At 44.2% G+C, this 21,213-nt stretch overlaps 1 protein-coding gene across 1 annotated transcript in view; it reads right to left on the reverse strand.

Moving 5' to 3' along the window:
• Positions 1-20,902, reverse strand: part of LOC110173258 (short transient receptor potential channel 5-like) — a 48,154-nt gene extending 27,252 nt beyond the window's left edge. Inside the window, 3 exon segments of the mRNA XM_055156263.1 lie at positions 2,543-2,664; positions 6,658-6,858; positions 20,768-20,902. Of these exon segments, the coding sequence (XP_055012238.1) occupies positions 2,543-2,664; positions 6,658-6,858; positions 20,768-20,881 (437 nt within the window). The 5' untranslated portion in view covers positions 20,882-20,902.
• Positions 20,903-21,213: the final 311 nt, after the last annotated feature.

The following is a 21,213-nucleotide window of genomic DNA, read 5'->3' on the forward strand; positions in this document are numbered from 1 at the left end:
TTTTGTTGTTTTTTTTCAATTTGACCGATTCAACTCGTTTTATCGAGATCATAAACTAAACGCTGGACAAACCCTGGACGTGTGATCGAGCAGTTTTCCTCCGTCTCCTTCTTCCAGAATCGTTCGTAATTACAAACGTATCGATCTTTTTGACGAGTCCGACTGATTTATTTTGTGGTTTATTTTAATGTCTCTTCCTCCTCGAGACCAAGACCAGGATCAGGACTGAGACCAGACCAGGATCAGGACTGAGACCAAGGACCAGGATCAGGACTGAGACCAAGACCAGGATCAGGACTGAGACCAGAGACCAGGATCAGGACTGAGAGATCAGGACTGAGACCAGACCAGGATCAGGACTGAGACCCCAGGATCAGGACTGAGACCAAGACCAGGATCAGGACTGAGACCAGGACCAGGATCAGGACTGAGACCAAGACCAGGATCAGGACTGAGACCAGGACCAGGATCAGGACTGAGACCAGGACCAGGATCAGGACTGAGACAGGACCAGGATCAGGACTGACTCAGACAGACCGGACCTGGACCGAGACCAGGACCAGGACAGACCATCAGGACTGAGACGGATCAGGGGACTGAACCAAGGATCAGGACTGAGACCAAGACCAGGATCAGGACTGAGACCAGACAGGATCAGGACTGAGACGGATTCAGGACCAGGACGAGACCAGGACAGGACTGAGACCAAGGATCAGGACTGAGACCAGGCAGGACAGGACTCAGGACTGAGACCAAGACCAGGGACTCAGGACTGAGGACAGACCAGGATCAGGACTGAGACCAGGGACAGGATCAGGACTGAGGACCGGGACCAGGATCAGGACTGAGACCGAGACCAGGGATCAGGACTGGAGACCAGACCCATGAGACTCAGGACTGACCAGAGGGAAGGACTGAGACCGGACCGGATCAGGACTGAGGACCGGACAGGACAGGACTGTCAGAACTGAGACCCAAGGACCGGATCAGGACTGAGACCAACCAGGACTGAGACCGAGACCAGGGATCAGGACTGAGACCGAGATCAGGATCCAGGATCAGGACTGAGAGACTGAGACCAAGACCAGGATCAGGACTGAGACCAGGACCAGGATCAGGACTGAGACCAAGGATCAGGACCAGGACCAGGATCACTGAGACCAGGATCAGGACTGAGACCAGGGATCAGACTGAGACCAGGACTGAGACCAAGGACCAGGATCAGGAACTGAGACCAGGATCAGGACTGAGACCGAGACCAGGATCAGGACTGAGACCAGGAGACCAGGATCAGGACTGAGACCAGGATCAGGACTGAGACAAGGACCAGGATCAGGACTGAGACCAGAGACCAGGACCAGGATCAGGACTTGAGACCAGGGACCAGGATCAGGACTGAGACAAGGACCAGGATCAGGACCCAGGGATCAGACTGAGACCAAGGACAGGACCCAGGACCAGGATCAGGACTGAGACCAGGAGGACCAGGATCAGGACAGGACTGAGACCGAAACCAGGATCAGGACTGAGACCAGGACAGGATGACCAGGATCAGACCAAGACTGAGACCAAGGATGAGACAGGACTGAGACAAGGGATCAGGACTGAGACCAGGACCAGGATCAGGACTGAGACCAAGACCAGGATCAGGACTGAGACCGAGACCAGGATCAGGACTGAGACCAGGACCAGGATCAGGACTGAGACCCAGGACGAGACCAGGATCAGGACTGAGACAGACCAGGATCAGACTGAGACCGGACCAGGACTGAGACAGGATCAGACCAGACCAGGACAGGACTCAGACTGAGACCGGACCAGGATCAGGACTGAGACCAAGACCAGGATCAGGACTGAGACCAGATCAGGACTGAGACCAGGATCAGGACTGAGACCAAGACCAGGATCAGGACTGAGACCAAGACCAGGATCAGGACTGAGACCAGGATCAGGACTGAGACCAGACCAGGATCAGGACTGAGACAGACCAGGATCAGGACTGAGACCAAGACCAGGATCAGGACTGAGACCAAGACCAAACCGTGACTGACCAGAACTGAGAACGGTTTACACCTGTTTAAGACCTGGTTCAATTCTGGTTTAGTCCTGTTTTAGACCTGTTTTAGTTCCTGTTTTAGACCTGTTTAAAGACCTGGTTTAGACCTGGTTCAGACCTGGTTTAGACCTGATTTAGACTTTGTTTAGTCCTGTTTTAGTCCTGTTTTAGAGACCTATTTTAGACCTGTTTTAGTCCTGGATTAGTCTTTGTTTAGACCTGTTTTGGTCCTGGTTCAGACCTGGTTTCAGACCTGGTTTAGACCTGGTTCAGACCTGGTTTAGACCTGGTTTAGACCTGGTTTTAGTTCTGGTTTAGACCTGGTTTTAGTTTGTGCTTTCGTGGCCCGGTACCAAACGACCCACAGTCCGGTCCCGCTCTCCAGCCCGAGGGTCGCGGACCATGACGGCAATAAAAGAAGGTTAAAACCTCTCCTGCATGTCAGATCTGTGGAGAGGCGAGCCCCTGTGCTGCAGAGTGACTCACGTGGAGAAGGCGTTGTTTTGTCTCTCACAGCGGATTCCTTTGCAGTTGTTCGGTTCTTCTGCCGCCGTCGTCTCGTAGTAAAAATACAACTGATTGAGTCCGTTCGCGAAAGCCAACAGAACCTGAACACAGCACACGACGACCAAAGGAAAACGACAAGAGTTAAGTTTTAATTATCTGTACTTTACCTAAGTTACGGATGCAGAGGGGTCACAACAAACGCAAACGCCGCAGCAAAAACAAATGCGACAACACAACAAAAAGCCACAACAAACCAAAAAAAGCCACAACAAACCAAAAAAAGCCACAACAAACAAAAAAAGCCACAAACAAAGCCCAACAAAAAAAAAGCCACAACAAACCAAAAAAAGCCACAACAGAAATGACCGCGGGACTCTATTTTAATGCAAACGCCGCAACACAAACGAAAAAGCCACAACACATTAAAAAGCCACAACACATTAAAAAGCCACAACACATTAAAAAGCCACAACATACCAAAAAAAGTCACAACGGAAGTGACCGCAAACTCTATTTTAATGCAAACGCCGCAACACAAACGAAAAAGCCACAACACATTAAAAAGCCACAACACATTAAAAAGCCACAACATACCAAAAAAAGCCACAACGGAAGTGACCGCGAAACTCTATTTTCCGACGGACCGATCAAGCGGCAAGTGAAGAAGAAGAACTACAACGTGAAAAGTAAAGGGACGGAGAAGTTGGAAACGTAAGTAAAAGTAATTTATTGTTTTATCATTATTCGTTTCACGTTGCAGTTCTTCTTCTTCTTCACTTGCCGCTCGATCGGTCCGTCGGAAAATAGAGTTCCGCGGTCACTTCTGTTGTGGCTTTTGAATGTGTTGTGGCATTTGTGTTTGTGTTGTGGCGTTTGTATTTTTTGCGGCGATTACATTAAAATATAGTCCCACGGTCATTTCCGTTGTGGCTTTTTTGGTGTGTTGTGGCTTTTTGTGTGTTGTGGCTTTTTGGTGTGTGTGTTGTGTGTTGTGTTTTTTTTTTGTTGTGGCTTTTTTGTTGTGTTGTGGCTTTTTTGTGTTTGTTTGCTTTTTTGTTTGTGTTTTTGTGGTGTTTTTGTGTTATGTTGTGGCTTTTTTGGTGTGTTGTGTTTTTTATTTTTATTTGTTGTGGCTTTTTTGTTGTGTTGTGGCTTTTTGTTATGTTGTGGCTTTTTTGGTGTGTTGTGTTTTTTATTTTTTATTTGTTGTGGCTTTTTTGTTGTGTTGTGGCTTTTTTGGTGTGTTGTGTTTTTTGGTGTGTTGCGGCGTTTGCGTTTGCTGTGACCCTCTCGGCTTCCGTACTAAGTGCATTTAAGTATTCATAAATACTTTTGACTTTTACTTGAGTACATGTGAGAGCAAAGTTTTACATCTGGACTGAAAAGTAAAAAAGTACTTTTCTTTACGGTTTAAGTCCTGTGGAAGTGGCTCAGACTTACTTTTAATCTGAGTAAACTTTTCAACTTTGAGCAAATCAAATACACAATTAAAGCTGCAAGCGGCATCGAGCGGCCTTCCCTTGGCACTGGGCCGACCTGACCGTCCCCCGGGTGGCGCTGACGCTCACTCGTCTCTGTGTGATTGTGGCTTTGGGCTGAACTTGTCACTAAACAAAGTCACACACCTCAGAGACGCTGATGTGTTAAACATAAATAAACATGGGCGCTTTGGGACATCGCCATGACAACGCCGTGTAAAAAAAGACTTTGGCCCCCGGACTTTATTGATCGGGGAGACCTGAAGAAACATGGTGCCTTCAATTAAACTAATAAGTAGGTGGCGCTATTACACCAAAATATGTTTGTGTTACAATTATTAGATTTCAGCAAGAAAGTTTTACAAGTGATTCAAATTTGAGGCCAACTGGACTTTGTATGAATCGGATCAAATTTTGACATTGGAAAAAATCTGAATGAAATTTGCAGCTTTGCTGCACGTAAACCGTGACAGTTATCAAAATAATTTGGATAACTTTAGATGTTCCACTTCTCTAGATGATGTACGGTGATTTTCAGGCCTGTGGGTGAAGCGTCTTCAGAGGAGTGCCTTAAACTGCAACGTCAACGAAAATGCTGATTCAGCATTTTTGAAAATTTTAATCCAAGATGGCCGCCTTCTGGTTTGTCAGGGGGCGTGGTCATAATAATATTTTTTGTTTGTCTTCACATGACGAATGTGTGGACTGAATTTTGTAGCTCTACGACAAAGTTGACCATAGTTGGTTCTTTGGAGTTGGTTTAGTTGTGTGTCACTGAGTGTGGTTGTGCCTTGTCATTGTGTGTCGTTGAATGTTGTTGTGTGTTGTTGTGTGTTTGTGTGTCTTGTGTTGTGTGGTTGTTGTGTGTCGTTGTGTGTTGTTGTTGTTGTGTGTGTCGTTGTGTCTTGTTGTGTGGTTGTTGTGTGTGTTGTGTGTTTGTTGTTGTGTTGTTGTGTGTGTGTCGTTGTTGTTCTGTGTGTTTGTGTTGTTGTGTGTGTGTGTGTGTGTGTTGTTGTGTGTGTTGTTTTGTGTGTTTGTGTTGTTGTGTGTGTTGTTGTGTGTGTGTTGTGTGTGTTGTTGTTTGTGTGTGTGTTGTGTTTGTGTGTGTTGTTGTGTGTGTTGTGTGTGTTGTGTGTTGTTGTGTGTGTGTTGTTGTGTGTTGTTGTGTGTTGTGTGTGTTGTTGTTGTGTGTGTTGTGTGTGTTGTTGTGTGTTGTGTTGTTGTGTTGTTGAGTGTGTGTGGTGTTGTTGAGTGTGTGTCGTGTTGTTGTGTGTTGTGTGTGTGTGTCGTTTGTTGTTGTTGTTGTTGTGTGTTATTGTGTGTGTGTTGTGTGTTGTGTGGTTGTTGTGTGTTGTGTGTTGTTGTGTGTTGTGTGTGTGTGTTGTTGTTGTGTTGTGGTTTGTGGTGGTTGTGTGTTGTTGTGTGTGTTGTTGTGTTGTTGTGTGTGTTTGTGTGTGTTTGTTGTGTGTGTGTGTGTTGTGTTGTTGTTGTTGGTGTGTTGTGTGTTGTTGTTGTGTTGTGTGTCTGTGTGTGTTGTTGTTGTTTGTGTTGTTGTGGTTGTGTTGTGTGTGTGTGTGTCGTTGTGTGTTGTTGTGTGTGTTGTGGTGTGTGTTGTCGTTGTGTGGTCGTGTGTTGTGTGTGTTGTTGTGTTGTTGTGTGTGGTGTGTGTTGTTGTGTGTTGTTGGTGGTTGTTGTGTTGTTGTTGTGTTGTTGTTGTTGTGTGTGGTGTATGTGTCGTGTTGTTGTGTCGTTGTTGTTGTTTGTGTGTGTGGTCTTTGTTGTGTGTGTTGTGTGTTTTGTGTGTGTTGTTGTGTGTTTGTGTGTGTTTTGTTGTGGTGTTGTTGTGTGTTGTTGTGTGTGTCGTTGTTGTCGTTGTGTGTGTGTTGTTGTGTGTGTTGTTAGTGTTGTGTTGTGTGTTGTTGTGTGTGTGTTGTGTGTGTGTGTGTGTGTGTGTTGTGTGTCTGTGTGTGTGTGTGTTGTGTGTGGTGGTTGTTGTCGTTGTTGTTGTGGTGTGGTGTGTTGCGTTGTTGTGTTGTTGTGTGTCTTTGTTGTGTGTTGTGTGTGTGTTGTTGTGTGTTGTGTGTGTGTTGTTGTGTGTGTTTTGTGTTGTCTTGTTGTGTGTGTGTGTTGTGTGTTGTTGTGTGTTGTGTGTGTTGTGTGTGTTGTGTGTGTTGTTGTGTGTGTTGTGGTGTTGGTGTGTTGTGTTGTGTATATGTTGTGTGTGTGTTGTTGTGTTGTTGTTGTGTGTTGTTGTGTGTTTTTGTTTGTTGTTGTCTGTCGTTGTTGGGTGTGTTGTTGTTGTGTGTTGTTGTGTGTGGTTGTGTGTGTGTTGTTGTGTGTTGTTGTGTGTTGTGTGTGTTGTGGTGTTGTGGTTGTTTGTTGTTGTTGTTTGTGTTGTGTGTTGTGTTGTGTTGTTGTATTTGTTGTGTGTGGTTGTGTGTTTGTTGTGTTGTTGTGTTGTTGTGTGTGTTGTGTGTGTTGTTGTGTTGTTGTTGTTGTGTTTGTTGGTGTGTTGTTGTGTGTTGTTGTGTGTTGTTGTGTGTCTTTGTGTGTTTTGTGTGTGTTGTGTGTTGTTGTGTGTTGTTGTGTTTGTGTGTCGTTGTGTTGTTGCGTTACCAGGCAGTAGATGAAGAGGAACTTGAGGATGTCCAGCACCATCCTGCCCAGTGAAATCTGCAGAGGCCCCAGGTGTGAATTGGCCGTGAACAGAGAGATGAGACGCAGAGAACTGAAGATGTTGGCGATGGCGAAGAGCGCCTCAGCGATCAGGGTCGGGTGCCACATCTCCCACTCCTCACGAGGACGAGACGAGTTATACTGAGGAGGAGGAACAAAGGGAAGGAGTAAAGGGAAGGAGGGAAGGAAAAAGGGAAGGAGGGGTGGAAAGAGGGAGATAAAAAAAAGAGAACAAAACAAGCAAAGTTAAAAAGACCAGGGACCAGGACCAGACTGAGACCGAGACCAGACCAGGACCAGACCAGACCAGGACTGAGACCGAGACCAGACCTGGAGACCAGGGAGACCAGACCAGACCGTGAGACCAGGCCAGGAGGGAGACCGAGAGACCAGCCAGAGAGGACTGAGACAGAGACTGAGACCAGACCAGAGACCAGACCGACCAGGACCAGACCCAGACCAGACTGAGACCAGACGACCAGAGACCAGAACCAGACCGTGACCAGACCAGGACCAGAGCGGGACTGAGACCGAGACCAGACTGAGACTGAGACCGAGACCAGAACAGGACCAGAGCAGGACTGAGACCGAGACCAGATCTTTTCTAATAGAGCATGGAAACCCGAACGAAGTCTGACGGGACCCGACAGGAGACCAAACGGGACCTGACACACTCGGTCAGACTCGGACAAATATTTAGAACTTCTGTTTGGTCTCGGGTCGGACTCGGACACATCAGCACAATAACTCATCTGAAATGTCAAATTAAAAACAGTTTAGTTGATTATGAAGAGACAATGGGCCTGTTTCTCTTGATTTAAGAGTTTGTTTTTGTGATAAAAAATAAAAATGGAAAATATTATTCCACCCTGACGACTGGGCCAAAGTCCTGCACCGGGTCGGTACCTGCGGGCAAACAGTTGGTGAAACAGTCGGGTTTTAATGTTCTGGAATTTTACGAGCAGGTAGTGATGACACACAGGTCGGCCAGGACTAAGTCAGGTCTAAACCAGGTCTAAACCAGGACTAATCTTGGATTTGAGAGAGAGAGAACCCAGAGCCCGCAGAGGACAGTGTCCACAAAGTGCGATCGGGCAGCGGCTGCGTAACGGTCGCTCAACGGGCACACCTCCGGACCTGCCCCCACAGTCCTGGTTCAGTTCTGGTTTAGTTGGTTAACCTGGTTTAGTCCTGTTCAGTCCTGGTTTTAGGTCCTGGTGTCAGTCCTGGTTCAGTTTAGTCCTGGTTCCTGGTTCAGTTTTAAAGTCCTGGTGGTTTAGTCTTGGTTTTAGTCCCTGTTTTAAGTCCTGGTTTAGTCTTGGTTTTTTAAGTCCTGGTTTTAGTCCTGGTTTAGTTTAAGTCCTGGTTAGTCCTTTTAGTCCTGGTAAGTCTTAGTCCTTGGTTTAGTCTTGGTTTAGGTCCTTTGTTTTAGTCTTGTAAGTCCTAGTCTTGGTTTAGTCCTTGTTTTAAGTCCTGGTTTAGTCCTTGTTTTAAGTCCTGGTTTAGTCCTTGTTTTAAGTCCTGGTTTAGTCCTTGTTTTTCAGTCCTGTGGTTGGTTCAAGTCCTGGTTTAAAAAAGTCCGTTTCAATTTCATTTTGGTTTTAATTCTTGAAGTCGTCTCGTTTCAGTTTATTCTGACGGAGCTTCAGTTTTTCTTTAATCTGCGTGTGGTTTTAAGTCTGCGGGTTAAGTTTGATAAAGTGGTTTTACGTGGGTTAAAAACAGTCCTTGTGCGTCTTTGTCTGTTTAGTCCTTGGTTTAAAGTCCTGGTTTAGTCTGGTTAGTCCTTGTTTTAAGTCCTGGTTTAGTCCTGTTTAAGTCCTGGTTTTAGTCCTTGGTTTAAGTCCTGGTTTAGTCCTTGTTTTAAGTCCTGGTTTAGTCTTGGTTTAGTCCTTGTTTTAAGTCCTGGTTTAGTCCTTGTTTTAAGTCCTGGTTTAGTCCTTGGTTTAGTCCTGGTTTAAGTCCTGTTTTTTTTTTTTTTTAGTCTTGGTTTTAAGTCTGGTTTAAGTCCTGGTTTTAGTCCTGTTTTAAGTCTTTTAAGTCTTTTAGTCCTGGTTTAGTCCTTTAAGTCCTGGTTTAGTCCTTGTCCTTTTTTAAGTCCTGTTTAGTCCTTGGTTTAGTCCTTGTTTTAGTTGGTTTAAGTCCTTGTTTTAAGTCTGGTTTAGTCTTGGTTTAGTCCTTGTTTTAAGTCCTGGTTTAGTCCTTGTTTTAAGTCCTGGTTTAGTCCTTGTTTTAAGTCCTGGTTTAGTCTTGGTGATTGATAAAGTCGGACTTTCCACACAAACATCCTCCGTGTTGTTAAAATGGTCTGATTTTAATTGTGACGGGTTCGGTTCGGATTCGAGGACCAGACTCGGACAAACAAAAAAACTCAAACTAAAAACCTGCTGCACACTCTGAGTTCTGAACAGGTCCAGGTCAGTTCTCCGGCAGTGAGACTCTGGGGGTTTGGAGCAGACGGAGAAAAACTCTGGACGAGGAAATATGACTTTTTTAAAACACTGAAATAAAAATGTTCAGGTTAAACTTTTGTGAATTTATCTTTTGGACATGTGGTGGTGAAGCAGGATCCTTCTGCTATGACGTCAGCACGTTTTAGAATCGTACGTGATCATGTGTCATTCGATCATTTGTTTCATTATAAAACCAAAAATAAGAAAATGAAAAAACAACAGTTTTCTTCATTATTTGTCTCCAAAACCAAAATGAAAAAACAGATAATGATTCGTTTTTTCAGGTTTTGATTTTGTGTTTAAATGACTTCTGTGACTGTGATGTCCGACTGAACCAGGACTGATCCAGGTCCGGAACCAGACCGGGACCAGACTGAGACCAAGACCAGGCCAGGACCAGACCAGGACTGAGACCAAGGCCAGGCCAGGACCAGAGACCAGACCAGGACCAGAGCGGGACTGAGACCGAGACCAGACCGGGACCAGAGCAGGACTGAGACCGGGACCAGACTCAGACTGAGACCGGGACTAGACCGGGACCAGACCGGGACCAGACCGGGACCAGACCGAGACTGAGACCAGACCGGGACCAGACTGGGACAAGACCAAGACCAGACCAGGACCAGGCTGGGACCAGACTGGGACTGAGACCGGGACCAGACCGAGACCAGAGACCAGACCAGGACCAGACCAGGACCAGACCAGGGACTGAGACCGAGACCAGACCGGGACCGAGGACCAGGACTGAGACCGAGACCAGACCGGGACTGAGACCGGGACTAGACCGGGACTAGACCGGGACCCGGGACCAGACTGGGACCAGACCGGGACCAGACCGGGACCAGACCAGACCAGACTGAGACCAGACCAGACCAGGACTGAGGACCGAGACCAAGACCAGACCAGGCCGGGACCAGACTGGACCAGGCCAGGACCAGACCAGGACCAGAGGGGACCAGAGGACCAGGACTGAGACCGGGACTGAGACCGGGACCAGACCAGACCAGGCCAGGGACCAGACCGGAGTCTCAGAGCCCACAACAGGGCCGGAGCTCGAAGCTGAGACTCGGAGTCAAACCTGGAAGTCCGGTCTGGTCCCACTCAGGTCCCACTCTGGTCCCAGTCTAGTCCTGGACCTGGATCAGTCCTGGTTCAGTCCGACATCTCAGTCACTGAAGTCACGTAAACGGGAAACGTCCTTTATCCGTTTTTCCATTTTTCATTTAAACACAAAATCGAAAACTGAAAAAAAAACAAAAACAAATCCTTATCTGTTTTTTTTTTTTTTTTCATTTTGGTTTTGGAGACAAATAATGAAGAAAATGGTTGTTTTTTCATTTTTTTATTTTTAGTTTTATTTTGAAAAACGAACGAACGAATGACACACAAATCACACGTGTCCGAGGATTTAAAGGTTGTATAGAGGATTTTTTGAAGGGAAGAGAAATACAGCGACAGTCCTTGTGCGCGTTCAGAATCACTGTTGAAGTTTCCTGTCTAGAAGTAATTCAGCGACCGACGCGTCCGTTTTTAGACCCTTCGTCTGCTTCGGTCGCGCCATCGCTGGACGAGATCTCCAAGAATCACCTCAGTTTGGCTTCGCTCCTTTTCCTCTTCTCTTCTTCTTTCAGCGACCTCAAAAACGGACTTTCTTTTTTGCGGCGAACCGGTCGTGGATTCTCGTCCGCCGTCGCGACAAACTTTGCGCGAAATGCGAGGAAGCGACAGTTCGAAAAAGCCTCTAAGAACCGCTGCGTAAACCACGTAATCCCCGCGCTCCGACGAGTCAGTTACACTAGGGAGTTTGATTGACAACCCAACAGCCAATAGAAAATGAGGGAGCCTCGTTTTCTATTGGCTGATGTTTATCTGGCCTCAACACGTCCACAGTTGATAGATTTTCGTTCTTTTTTTTTTTTGGTCATCATAATTACAAAGCTGCTGCGTCTCTGTGATGGTATTTTAATCTTTCACTGACAGTTTGAAACTAAAAAAAAAATCCTCCATACGACCTTTAACTTTGACACAATCTGAAACTGGTTTGAGCTGTTTCTTTTGTTTTTTGTTTTTTTCTGTATCCATGGAGACCGCGCAGGCTAACAGAGCGACCGCAGGACAGGGGCCCCTCCGACCCTCGACCGCACCTGCCAGCCGTGACAGGGGCCCCTCGGATCGTAAACTGCACCTGCCAGCCGTCGCGTTAACGATCCCGTCTGCCGCGTTTGCCCCCGTCCTTCACCCGTCTCCTGTCCTGTGCTGCCGGCTGCTGTTTCAGTGAAGTGTGTGTGTGTGTGTGTGTGTGTGTGTGTGTGTGTGCGTGTGTGTGTGTGTGTGTGTGTGTGTGTGTGTGTGTGCGTGTGTGTGTGTGTGTGCGTGTGTGTGTGTGTGCGCGTGTGGGAGGGCATCAGTGACTCACAGCTCCGCACATGGACATGGCTCCGTCTGCTCCTCCACTTTTAATAAAAACATAAATGTGCCTCAGACGGAGCTCGACGATCTGACAGCTCCAAGAAAAAATCACTCAAAAAAAAAAAAAAAAAACCCCAAAAGTGATCAGTTTGTTAAAGAGTTTCACACAAAAGCCAAAAGCGTCGTGAAGAAGAACACGGAGTCACGTTTAGGGGCTACAGGATGTTTTATTTTATTTAATTTTTTATTTATTTTCTTGAGATGGTGAAGCGAATCCGACCCGAGCGTTTTGTGAACTTTGTTTGTTTTCTTACTGAGAAATTGAACAACATTTATTTATTTTTATTTGTTTATTTATTTATTTTTTGTATAAATCTTCAATCTCAAATTTCACTTTAATAGAAAGACTCACAAGTTCATCATTTTCTGTCTTCTGTTCCAGGACTAAACCAAGATGAAAATAGGGCTGAATCAGGACTAAAACAGGACTAGACCAGGACTAGACCGGGACTAGACCGGGACTATATCGGGACTAAACCAGGACCGATCGCGAGGACTACACCAGGACCGGACCAGGACTAAACTAGGACTAGATCAGGACTAAAAAGGGACTAGACCGGGAGTAGACAGAGACAAAACCAGGACTAGACTGGGACTATATCGGGACTAAACCAGGACTGATTGCGAGGACTACACCAGGACTAAACAAGGACTAGACTGGGAGTAGACCAAGACAAAACCAGGACTAGATCGAGACAAAACCAGGATTAGACCAGGACTAGACCGGGACTAAACAAGGACTAGACTGGGAGTAGTCAGAGACAAAACCAGGACTAAACCAGGACTAAACCAGGACTGATCCAGTGTCATTAGTGGAGTATAAATATAAACTCGCTCCAGTCGTCGAGTCGATTTCCTCCGCTGATGTTTTATGTCATAAAAACTCTAAAGTCTCTCAGTCTGGTCTGACATTGTTTCGGGAAAAGACCAGGACCGGGCTCTTGTTTCCAGGACAACGGACGCACATCAAGTATTTTTCTCCGGTTCGTCCACGACGTCAAAAACACGAGCGTCGGGGGCGTCTGAACTCAAATGCAAAGGCTCCAAATAGAAACGTCAAGGCGTTTTTTCAACGCTTTGGTGTGAACGAACCTTTACAGATGTTCAGGTTTATTACTGGGGGCCATTGAAAACTATACGACGCCATCTTAGATTTTATTTAGAGCTCTGTGGTAAAATGTAGGGACCAGCATCATTTAAAACACTGAAATAATTGATGTTTTGGACATTTACACATTTCAGTTTGTAGCCACGGTATAAGCACATTATACACAGTGTTGTGGAGTAATAGATTACAAGTACTGGAGTTATATAATCAGAGTACAAATGATGAGTAACTGTATTCAGTTACAGTTACTGTTTCAGTGAGTGGTAATTGGATTACAGTTACTTTGTTGAAATACATGGATTACACGGTGGTATTTTCCTGTTTTAACATTTTGGGTTATATCTCCCTTTTTTTTTTCCCCCCCGGTAATTCCACTCATTGCCAGAAACTAAACCAGGTCTAAACTAATATTCTAAACCAGGTCTAAACCAGGTCTAAAACAGGTCTAAAACAGGTCTAAAACCAAGTCTAAACCTGGTCTAAAACAGGACTAAGTCATGCTGTGGACCGTGTCTCCTCGTCTTCTATCAATAATATTTTTAATACGGTTAAGTAAAGTCTGGACTTTTAGCAGACAAAACATCTTATGTTACGATATCCTAGTCTTTCAAGTAAGTAATCAAGTAATCCAAAGTAATCAGATTACGTTACTCACTTTAAGTAATTCAATGGATTACGTTACAAACTACATTTTGGGGTGTGTAATCTGTAATCTGTAGGGGAATATATTTAAAAAGTCACCTTCCCAACACTGATTATACAACACGGAGCTGTGCGTTCTGCAGTTTTAATTATTCTGATCACTGTTTTTATCATGGTCTAAGATCTTCTGCAGCTGGGGTACGAGTTGCTCCAGTTTCTCGTGACATTCCTTAAAACTTTCGCAGCCTTCCAGCACAGAGATCTGAATGATTTTCAGAGCATTGTTCAGGCTGGTGTTTGCATCATGAACACTGGATTTCACTTTAAAGAAATCAAAGAACATGGTTTTCTCTGAGTCTGGTTCATTCTTTAGTTTGTCCAAAAGGTTCTCCAGGTCTTTCTCAACATTCTGCACATTCTTATTAAGGTTGTTAATGATTTTGATTAATTCCTCCAACCTGGTTTGAATTCTACTTTGGGTTCTTCTGCTTTGAACCCACTCATACGACCCAACCAACGTGCGAGTGGCTGAGGCCAGATATCCTACAAATACCCCCAGCTCAGACAGGTTTTCATCAAAGTCTCCTGTCACCTCTTCTGGAGCACACTCTGCGGCAGTGCCAACATAACCAGTGGCGCTCGCAACTTGTCTTCCTCTGTTCGCATTGTTCTCTATTTGCAGGATATATTTTTGATATTTCTCCAATTTCTCAATATGTTCTTTCATTGTTTCTGCTTTTGTTTCATAGAAGCTCATGAACGTCGAAATGGACTGGGCGAGTGCTGTTGTTACAGAAGAATCAGGAGGGACAGGGGCGGTTGTGTCTCCGTTGCCGCTACATAATTGAAACAAAGTTAAAATACAGTACATTAGTGCACATGTAATACAAGAAGTAACTAACTAAACTGTAGCACTAACTGTTAGTGCCACAGTTTAGTTAGTTATTTTATGTATAGTTCAAATATTACATAATACACACCCGTCTTTTTCAGCTGGACTACTTTTGCTCTCCTCTGAACCCATCTTTTGTTACAGCTCTGCCTAATGGAAACATCACATCTGTGACTGAGAAACACGCACTCTGACTTTTTATAATAAAGTGGTTTGTTTTCAGATCCACAGTTGTCTGACGATGACGTGCATCATCCGTACAACCAAGACAAACATGTAGATAACATGTTCAGTCTTTCACACGTTAAACTAAAATGGTGAAATAAGAGATCTGTATCTATAACATTATGAACATAAATAAAGTCTAACAATAATACAATCAAATAAAATAAAGAAATGAAAATGTAGTTACCTGGTGTTTGAGCAGTGGAGTGACAAGAGTCTGAGCTGGACTTCAGCAGTGTTGGACCCAAGACTGTCCACGACGCAAAGGCGACCTTCTTTCATACTGTTAAAAACAGCTGAATAAAAGCTTATCTGTTAATGTTTTTTATTGGTGTTGTTTCATTTATGGGAGATTGCACGCAACAAGCCACCATCGTGATCTTTGACACAGTTTTATAGCTGATGCTGAAGTTTCTGGTCAGATAACCATTACTGCTTTCGTCCTTATCAGATTCTGACATCAATGTAATTTGATAGAGATAAAATAAATAAAAACAACTAGGACAAGTTATATAAGTTATAAGAGGTTATAAAGCTATAAAACTATTCAGCTGTTAATTAACTTTATGTAAGAAGGTCGCCTTTGCACACTGGACACCCTTGGGTCAGACTCTCGTCACTCTCACTGCTCAAACACCAGGTAACTACATTTTTGTTTCTTTACTTTCACTTAATTTAATTTACAATGTCGGCGATGTGAAAGAGTGAACTGTGGGACATGTGCCTTTGTCTCCGAGGTGACGTTGTGTCAAACATGGGAGCGCAGAAGAGCAAAAGCAGGAGTGGTGGAACATACGAGCCTGTGTGAGTTTTTTATGTTACTTAAAGGAACTGTACAGACATGGACAAAATTGTTGGTATTCCTCTGGCAATGAAAGATAAATCAACCCTTGCCACTGAAATAAATAATACAATTTACTGAAAATTGTCCAACAAAAATCAAACATTGCTTTTCACCTGTGGTTTAACAGAATTATTAGAAAAAACAAAATAATGAAACTGGCCTGGACAAAAATGATGGTTCCCTTAACTTTATATTTTGTTGCACAAACTTTTGAGGCAAACTCTGCAAACAAACGATTTCAGTCACTGACAATAAGTCTACGTCCAGACTGCAGGGCTTAACGCTCAATTCCGATTTTTTTGTTGGTCGTTTCGAGGTCGTTCACATTTCCAGTTAAATGTGACTTGTATGTGACTCCAGTGTGAACATTAAACGGCCCAAAAGTGTCCCACATGTGACACTGGAGACACGACGACGTCAACCGCAGCGAGCGTCTCTGTGTTTACAGAAGTTGTCCAAACATGGACGCAGCATCGAGCACCTGGAGATTTTAAAGTTCCTCTCGTACCGGAGCCAGAACATGAACAACTGACTTGTTTTAAGGAGGAGATTGAGAAGGAGAAGGACGAGGTTTTTGGTCGTGGTGTTTTGTGGTTCAGTCCGTTGAAAGGAACGTGTGGATGTGGAGACGGAGCCAAGAGTGGTGAGTGGAGATGTGCTTCACTTCAGTCACACAGAGTTCATTAACAATTTTCACCTACTTCAGTGCAGAATAGTGACGTTTGTGTCTTGTTGATGACGTGTAGGTGGATGAATGCACTTTGACACATGTTAAAGATCAGATATGTATCAGTTTCAGGAGCACATATCCAAGTGTCCTGGGTCACATTTGAAAAAATCAGATCTGTGTGGTTCAGACTGTCATTAAAAGATCAGATACAGGAACATAGGGGCCAAAAAAATCAGATTTGCGTCACTTCAGGTGCAGTCTGAACGCAGCCATAGACTTCTGCATTGGTCAACTGGTATTTTAACACATTTTTCATGAGCAAACTGTTCTTGTTGTCTCAGGTTTGAAGGATGCCTTCTCTAGACGCATGTTTCAGCTCATTTCACAGATGTTCAGTAGCATTGAGATCTCCAGAACAGAAGAACACTCCAGAACAGTCCAATGTTCTGTTCTTAGTTATTCTTGTGTGTTTTTATCTGTGTATTTTGGGTCATTATCCTGTTGAAGACCCACGACCTACGACTGAGAGCAAACTTTCTGACACTAGGCGACACATTTCGTTCCAAAATACCTCGATAGTTTTGAGATTTTGTTGTATTTTACACAGATTCAAGACGCCCTGAGCCTGATGCAGCAAAACAGCCCCAGAACAAAACCAAGCCTCCTCCGTGCTTCACAGTGGGGACAGTGTGACAGTCTTTTCTTGGTTGTGCTTCATTTTTGCGTCTGTGAACATAGAGCTTATGTGTCTTGCCAAAGAGCTCCAGTTTTGTCTCATCTGTCCAAAAAACATTCTCCCAGAAGCTTTGTGGCTTGTCAATCTGCACTGTGATAAACTCCAGTCTCACTTTTTTATGATTTACTTTCAGCAGTGGTGTCCTCACATGAAGTCCACTTTGGCTCAAACACTGATGGATGGTGGGATCTGACACTGATGTACTTTGCCCTTCAACGTCACATTTCGTTTCTTTATAGGTTGTTCTGGGCTCTTTGGTTCCATTCGTATGATCCGTCTCTTCAGTTTGTCATCAGTTTTCCTCTTGCGGTCGCGTCCAGGGAGTTTGGCTTCAGCCCTGTGGACCTTAAACTTCTGAAGAACATGTGTAACTGTAATCACAGGAACATCACGCTGCTTGGAGATGATCTTATGGCCTTTATCATTAACCTGCTTGTCTCTCATTTTCTTTCTTGTCTCCTGACACAGTTCTCTTCTTCTCTTTCTCTGCTCCATGTTCAGCGTTGTGTCCATCATGTCTCCAAACACAATGACACATGTCGCCCTTTAAACAGACAGACTGACTGAGGACAAGTCTGAAGAACCTGTGATGCAGATTAGAGACACACTGAAGTTTAACATGTCCCTGTTGTTCAAATATTTACAATCTTTTCTAGAGGAACCATCATTTTGGTCCAGGCCAGTTTCATTATTTATTTATTTTTTAAATAATTCTTTTAAACAACAATTCAAAAACAGTCTGATTTTCGTTGGTTATTTTACAGGATTTTTTACAATAGCTTTTCTTAGTTTCAAGTTATTTCAGTGACCATTGGTGATTTTTCTTTCATTAGCAGAGGGGTACCAACAATTTTGCCCACGTTTGTATGTAGCATGCACTCTTAAAGTTTTTTTTTTTTTTTTTTTTAAAGTTATTCCCATGTATTTATTCCCTGTCTGATTAAGAAAATGTTCTTTTATGCAGAAAAAAAAGCAGCTCATTCAAATGTGCCAGTCGTGGTTCAACTGTGGAGATTCTACCAAATTACTTTGCAGAGTTCCTCGAGTTCTATGACACAAATCGACAAAGACTTGAGGAAATCACAGATGAACTGGAGCTGTGTAATGCAAAGACACAACGCCTTGAAAACCAGGTGAACAAGGGCAAAATGATCGTGAAGGTGGCAACAGGAGCTGGGATGATTTTAGACGTCTTTTCAGGAGGGATCACTTTAGGAGCTCTGACCGGATTCACTTCTACACTGGGACGTGTTGGGGTTGGAATCACGAGAACAATGAGTAACAGGAACAAAAATAAATCTAAGGTTAAGTGGAACGAGTTCACGGAAATCACCCAGGCTCTGAAAATGAAACTGGAGGAAATGATGAAAGTCTTGAAGGAACACATGGGCAAGCAGCAGAATGTACCAGACACAGAAGTGTTTCATTTGCTGAATTTAAAATCCAAACTTTCAGATGTAATGTTGAGTCTCAATAACATTTCAGAGTCTGAATGCTCCAAAGGGCTTAAAGATTTTCAAGACAAAGTGGAACTTTTCAGAGCCCTGCTCTGTGTGGAAATGCGCTAACCTCTAGACACGTCCACAGAGAAAAACATGCACACTTTCTTGAACTTCTTAGGTTCTTTTTAAAGACAATGCAGTAAAGTGTATTTACCTTGTTGACATGTTTCGGCTGCTAGATGCAAGCATCTTCAGAACTGTACTGTACTGCATTGTCTTTAAAAAGAACCTAAGAAGTTAAAGTATATAAGAAGACATAATGAACATCATTGGCTTGATGCATACTTTCTGTTAAAGGTGCACTGTGTAACTTTTCGGATGGGGGTTCATCACCTGCTTGTTTCTATGGATACGTCATTTCTCTGCCTGGAATGTTCCACAGTGTGACTTTAAACAGCTCTACTTTACATTTATTCAGTTACAGGTGCAGGTTTTACAGATCAAAAATACTTAAAAAACAAACATTGTGACTGTCGCCCTCACACAGATCTGACCTCACACTTGGTCTGGTTTGGTCTCCGTGAAGACAGAAATGTTAAATAGGTCACATTTTTCTATAGCGCTTTTCCACCTTCAAGGCTCAAAGCTTTACAACAAGGAACCACTCACCCAGTCACACACACATTCACACCACACACACACACATTCACACACACCAGTGCACACACACACTGTGGGCAAGGTGGGTTAAGTGTCTTGCCCAAGGACACAACGACAGCATTCATCTGTGGGAGCTGGAATCACACTGTGGAGTGGATCTGATCACACAGAGCTGGAATCATTCAGATCAGTGGGCGAATGCTCCACCAACTGAACTACTGCCGCCCTTAATGCCACACTGTGAGACATTCCAGACAAAGGAATAACATCGTCATGGGAGACAAGCCTCTGAAGCCTCCAGCAGAAAAGTTCCACAGTGCAGCTTAACGTACAATCAGTAATAATGTCAATGTTGAGAATGTCTCCACGGAATGTGTTCTGATCGTCTCTGCAGCGTCGCAAACACGAGAACATGATTCAAGATGTGATTTTAAACTGTAAATAATGTTACACGCTGCATGTTCTGCCTGTGACTAAGACCGAAAAAAATAAATAAATAAATAAATAAATAAATAAATAAATAAATAAACACACATGAAGTAATAATAACAATCTGTGTATCATTCATTCAACCAGGACTAAACCAGGACTAAACCAGGACTAAACCAGGACTGAACCAGACTAAACCGGGACTAAACCAGGACTAAACCAGGACTAAACCAGGACTGGACTAAACCAGGACTAAACCAGGACTAAACCAGGACTAAACCAGGACTAAACCAGGACTGAACCAGGACTAAACCAGGGACTAAACCGGGACTAAACCAGGACTAAACCAGACTAAACCAGGACTAAACCAGGACTAAACCAGGACTAAACCAGGACTAAACCAGGACTAAACCAGGACTAAACCGGGACTAAACCGGGACTAAACCAGGACTAAACCAGGACTAAACAGGGACTAAACCAGGGACTAAACCAGGACTAAACCAGGACTAAACCAGGACTAAACAGGACTAAACAGGACTCTAAACAAGGACTAAACCAGGACTAAACCAGGACTAAACCAGGAAAACCAGGACTGAACCAGGTCTAAACCAGGACTAAACCAGACTAAACCAGGACTAAAACCAGGACTAAACCAGGACTAAACCAGGACTAAACCGGGACTGAACCAGGACTAAACCAGGACTAAAACTGGGACTAAACCAGGACTAAACCAGGACTAAACCAGGACCAACCAGGACTAAACCAGACTACCCAGGACTAAACCAGGACTAAACCAGGACTAAACCAGGACTAAACCAGACTAAACTAAACCAGGATACAACCAGGACTAAACCAGAACTAAACCAGGACTAAACCAGGACTAAACCAGGACAACCAGGACTAAAACCAGAACTAAACCAGACTAAACCAGGACTAAACCAGGACTAAACCAGGACTAAACCAGAACTGAACCAGAACTAAACCAGGACTAAACCAGGACTAAACCAGAACTGAAACCAGGACTAAACCAGGACTAAACTAAACCAGGACTAAACTAACCAGGACTAAACCAGGACTAAACCAGGACTAAACCAGGACTAAACCGGACTGAACCAGGACTAAACCAGGACTAAACCAGGACTGAAACCAGACTAAACCAGGACTAAACCAGGACTAAACCAGGACTAAACCAGGACCAGTTTTGCCTCAATTACTCCACACTATGGAAATAAACTTGGTTATCACAGTAGAGACAGGTTCATGGTCAGATCTGTGGAGAGGCAAGCCTGCACGTGGTAAAGCTTTATGTTTTTGAGGTAATTTCGAGCTATAAAACACTTTTAATCAAACAAATGCAATGAAGACATGTTTAATGCCCCACTGTGGGACATTCCAGGTGAAGAAGAAAGACCCTCCACCTTAAAAGTTCCACGGCGCGGCTTTAGTTTACACGGTTCATCTCTGCAGGTCTCGTCTTTACCTTGACGTAGGCCACGATCTTCAGGGAGATGGTCGCCAGGTACAGGGAGTTCATGGCAAAGTCCATCAGGTTCCACCAGTCGTGGATGTACTCAGTGAAACCTCCGTCCCACATCTCCTTTATCTCCGCCCAAATAAACCCTGCAAAAAAAAACAAAAGAGGTTGCGTAAATATTTCAGTAACGCGTTTTTCTTCCACTCAGGTTTCTCTGAATCTGCCTGGACACAGCACATCTGAGCTTCTTTAGCAGTGAGTGTGTTTACATGCACATCAATAACCCGGTTATGATCGGGTTTTTTGAGTATCCCGGTTTCTTGATGGTGCATGTAAACGCAGTAACCCGGTTTCAGTAACACGGTTATGGCAGTGTCCTGGTTATTAGAAACCGTGTTACTGTAGCTGGTTTATTCCGATAGTAACCGGGATACTTGTGGCATGTAAACGCA

Source organism: Boleophthalmus pectinirostris, unplaced genomic scaffold, assembly GCF_026225935.1.
Source record: "Boleophthalmus pectinirostris isolate CB_2022bp ecotype Guang Dong unplaced genomic scaffold, ASM2622593v1 HiC_scaffold_20, whole genome shotgun sequence".
NCBI lineage: Eukaryota > Metazoa > Chordata > Actinopteri > Gobiiformes > Gobiidae > Boleophthalmus > Boleophthalmus pectinirostris.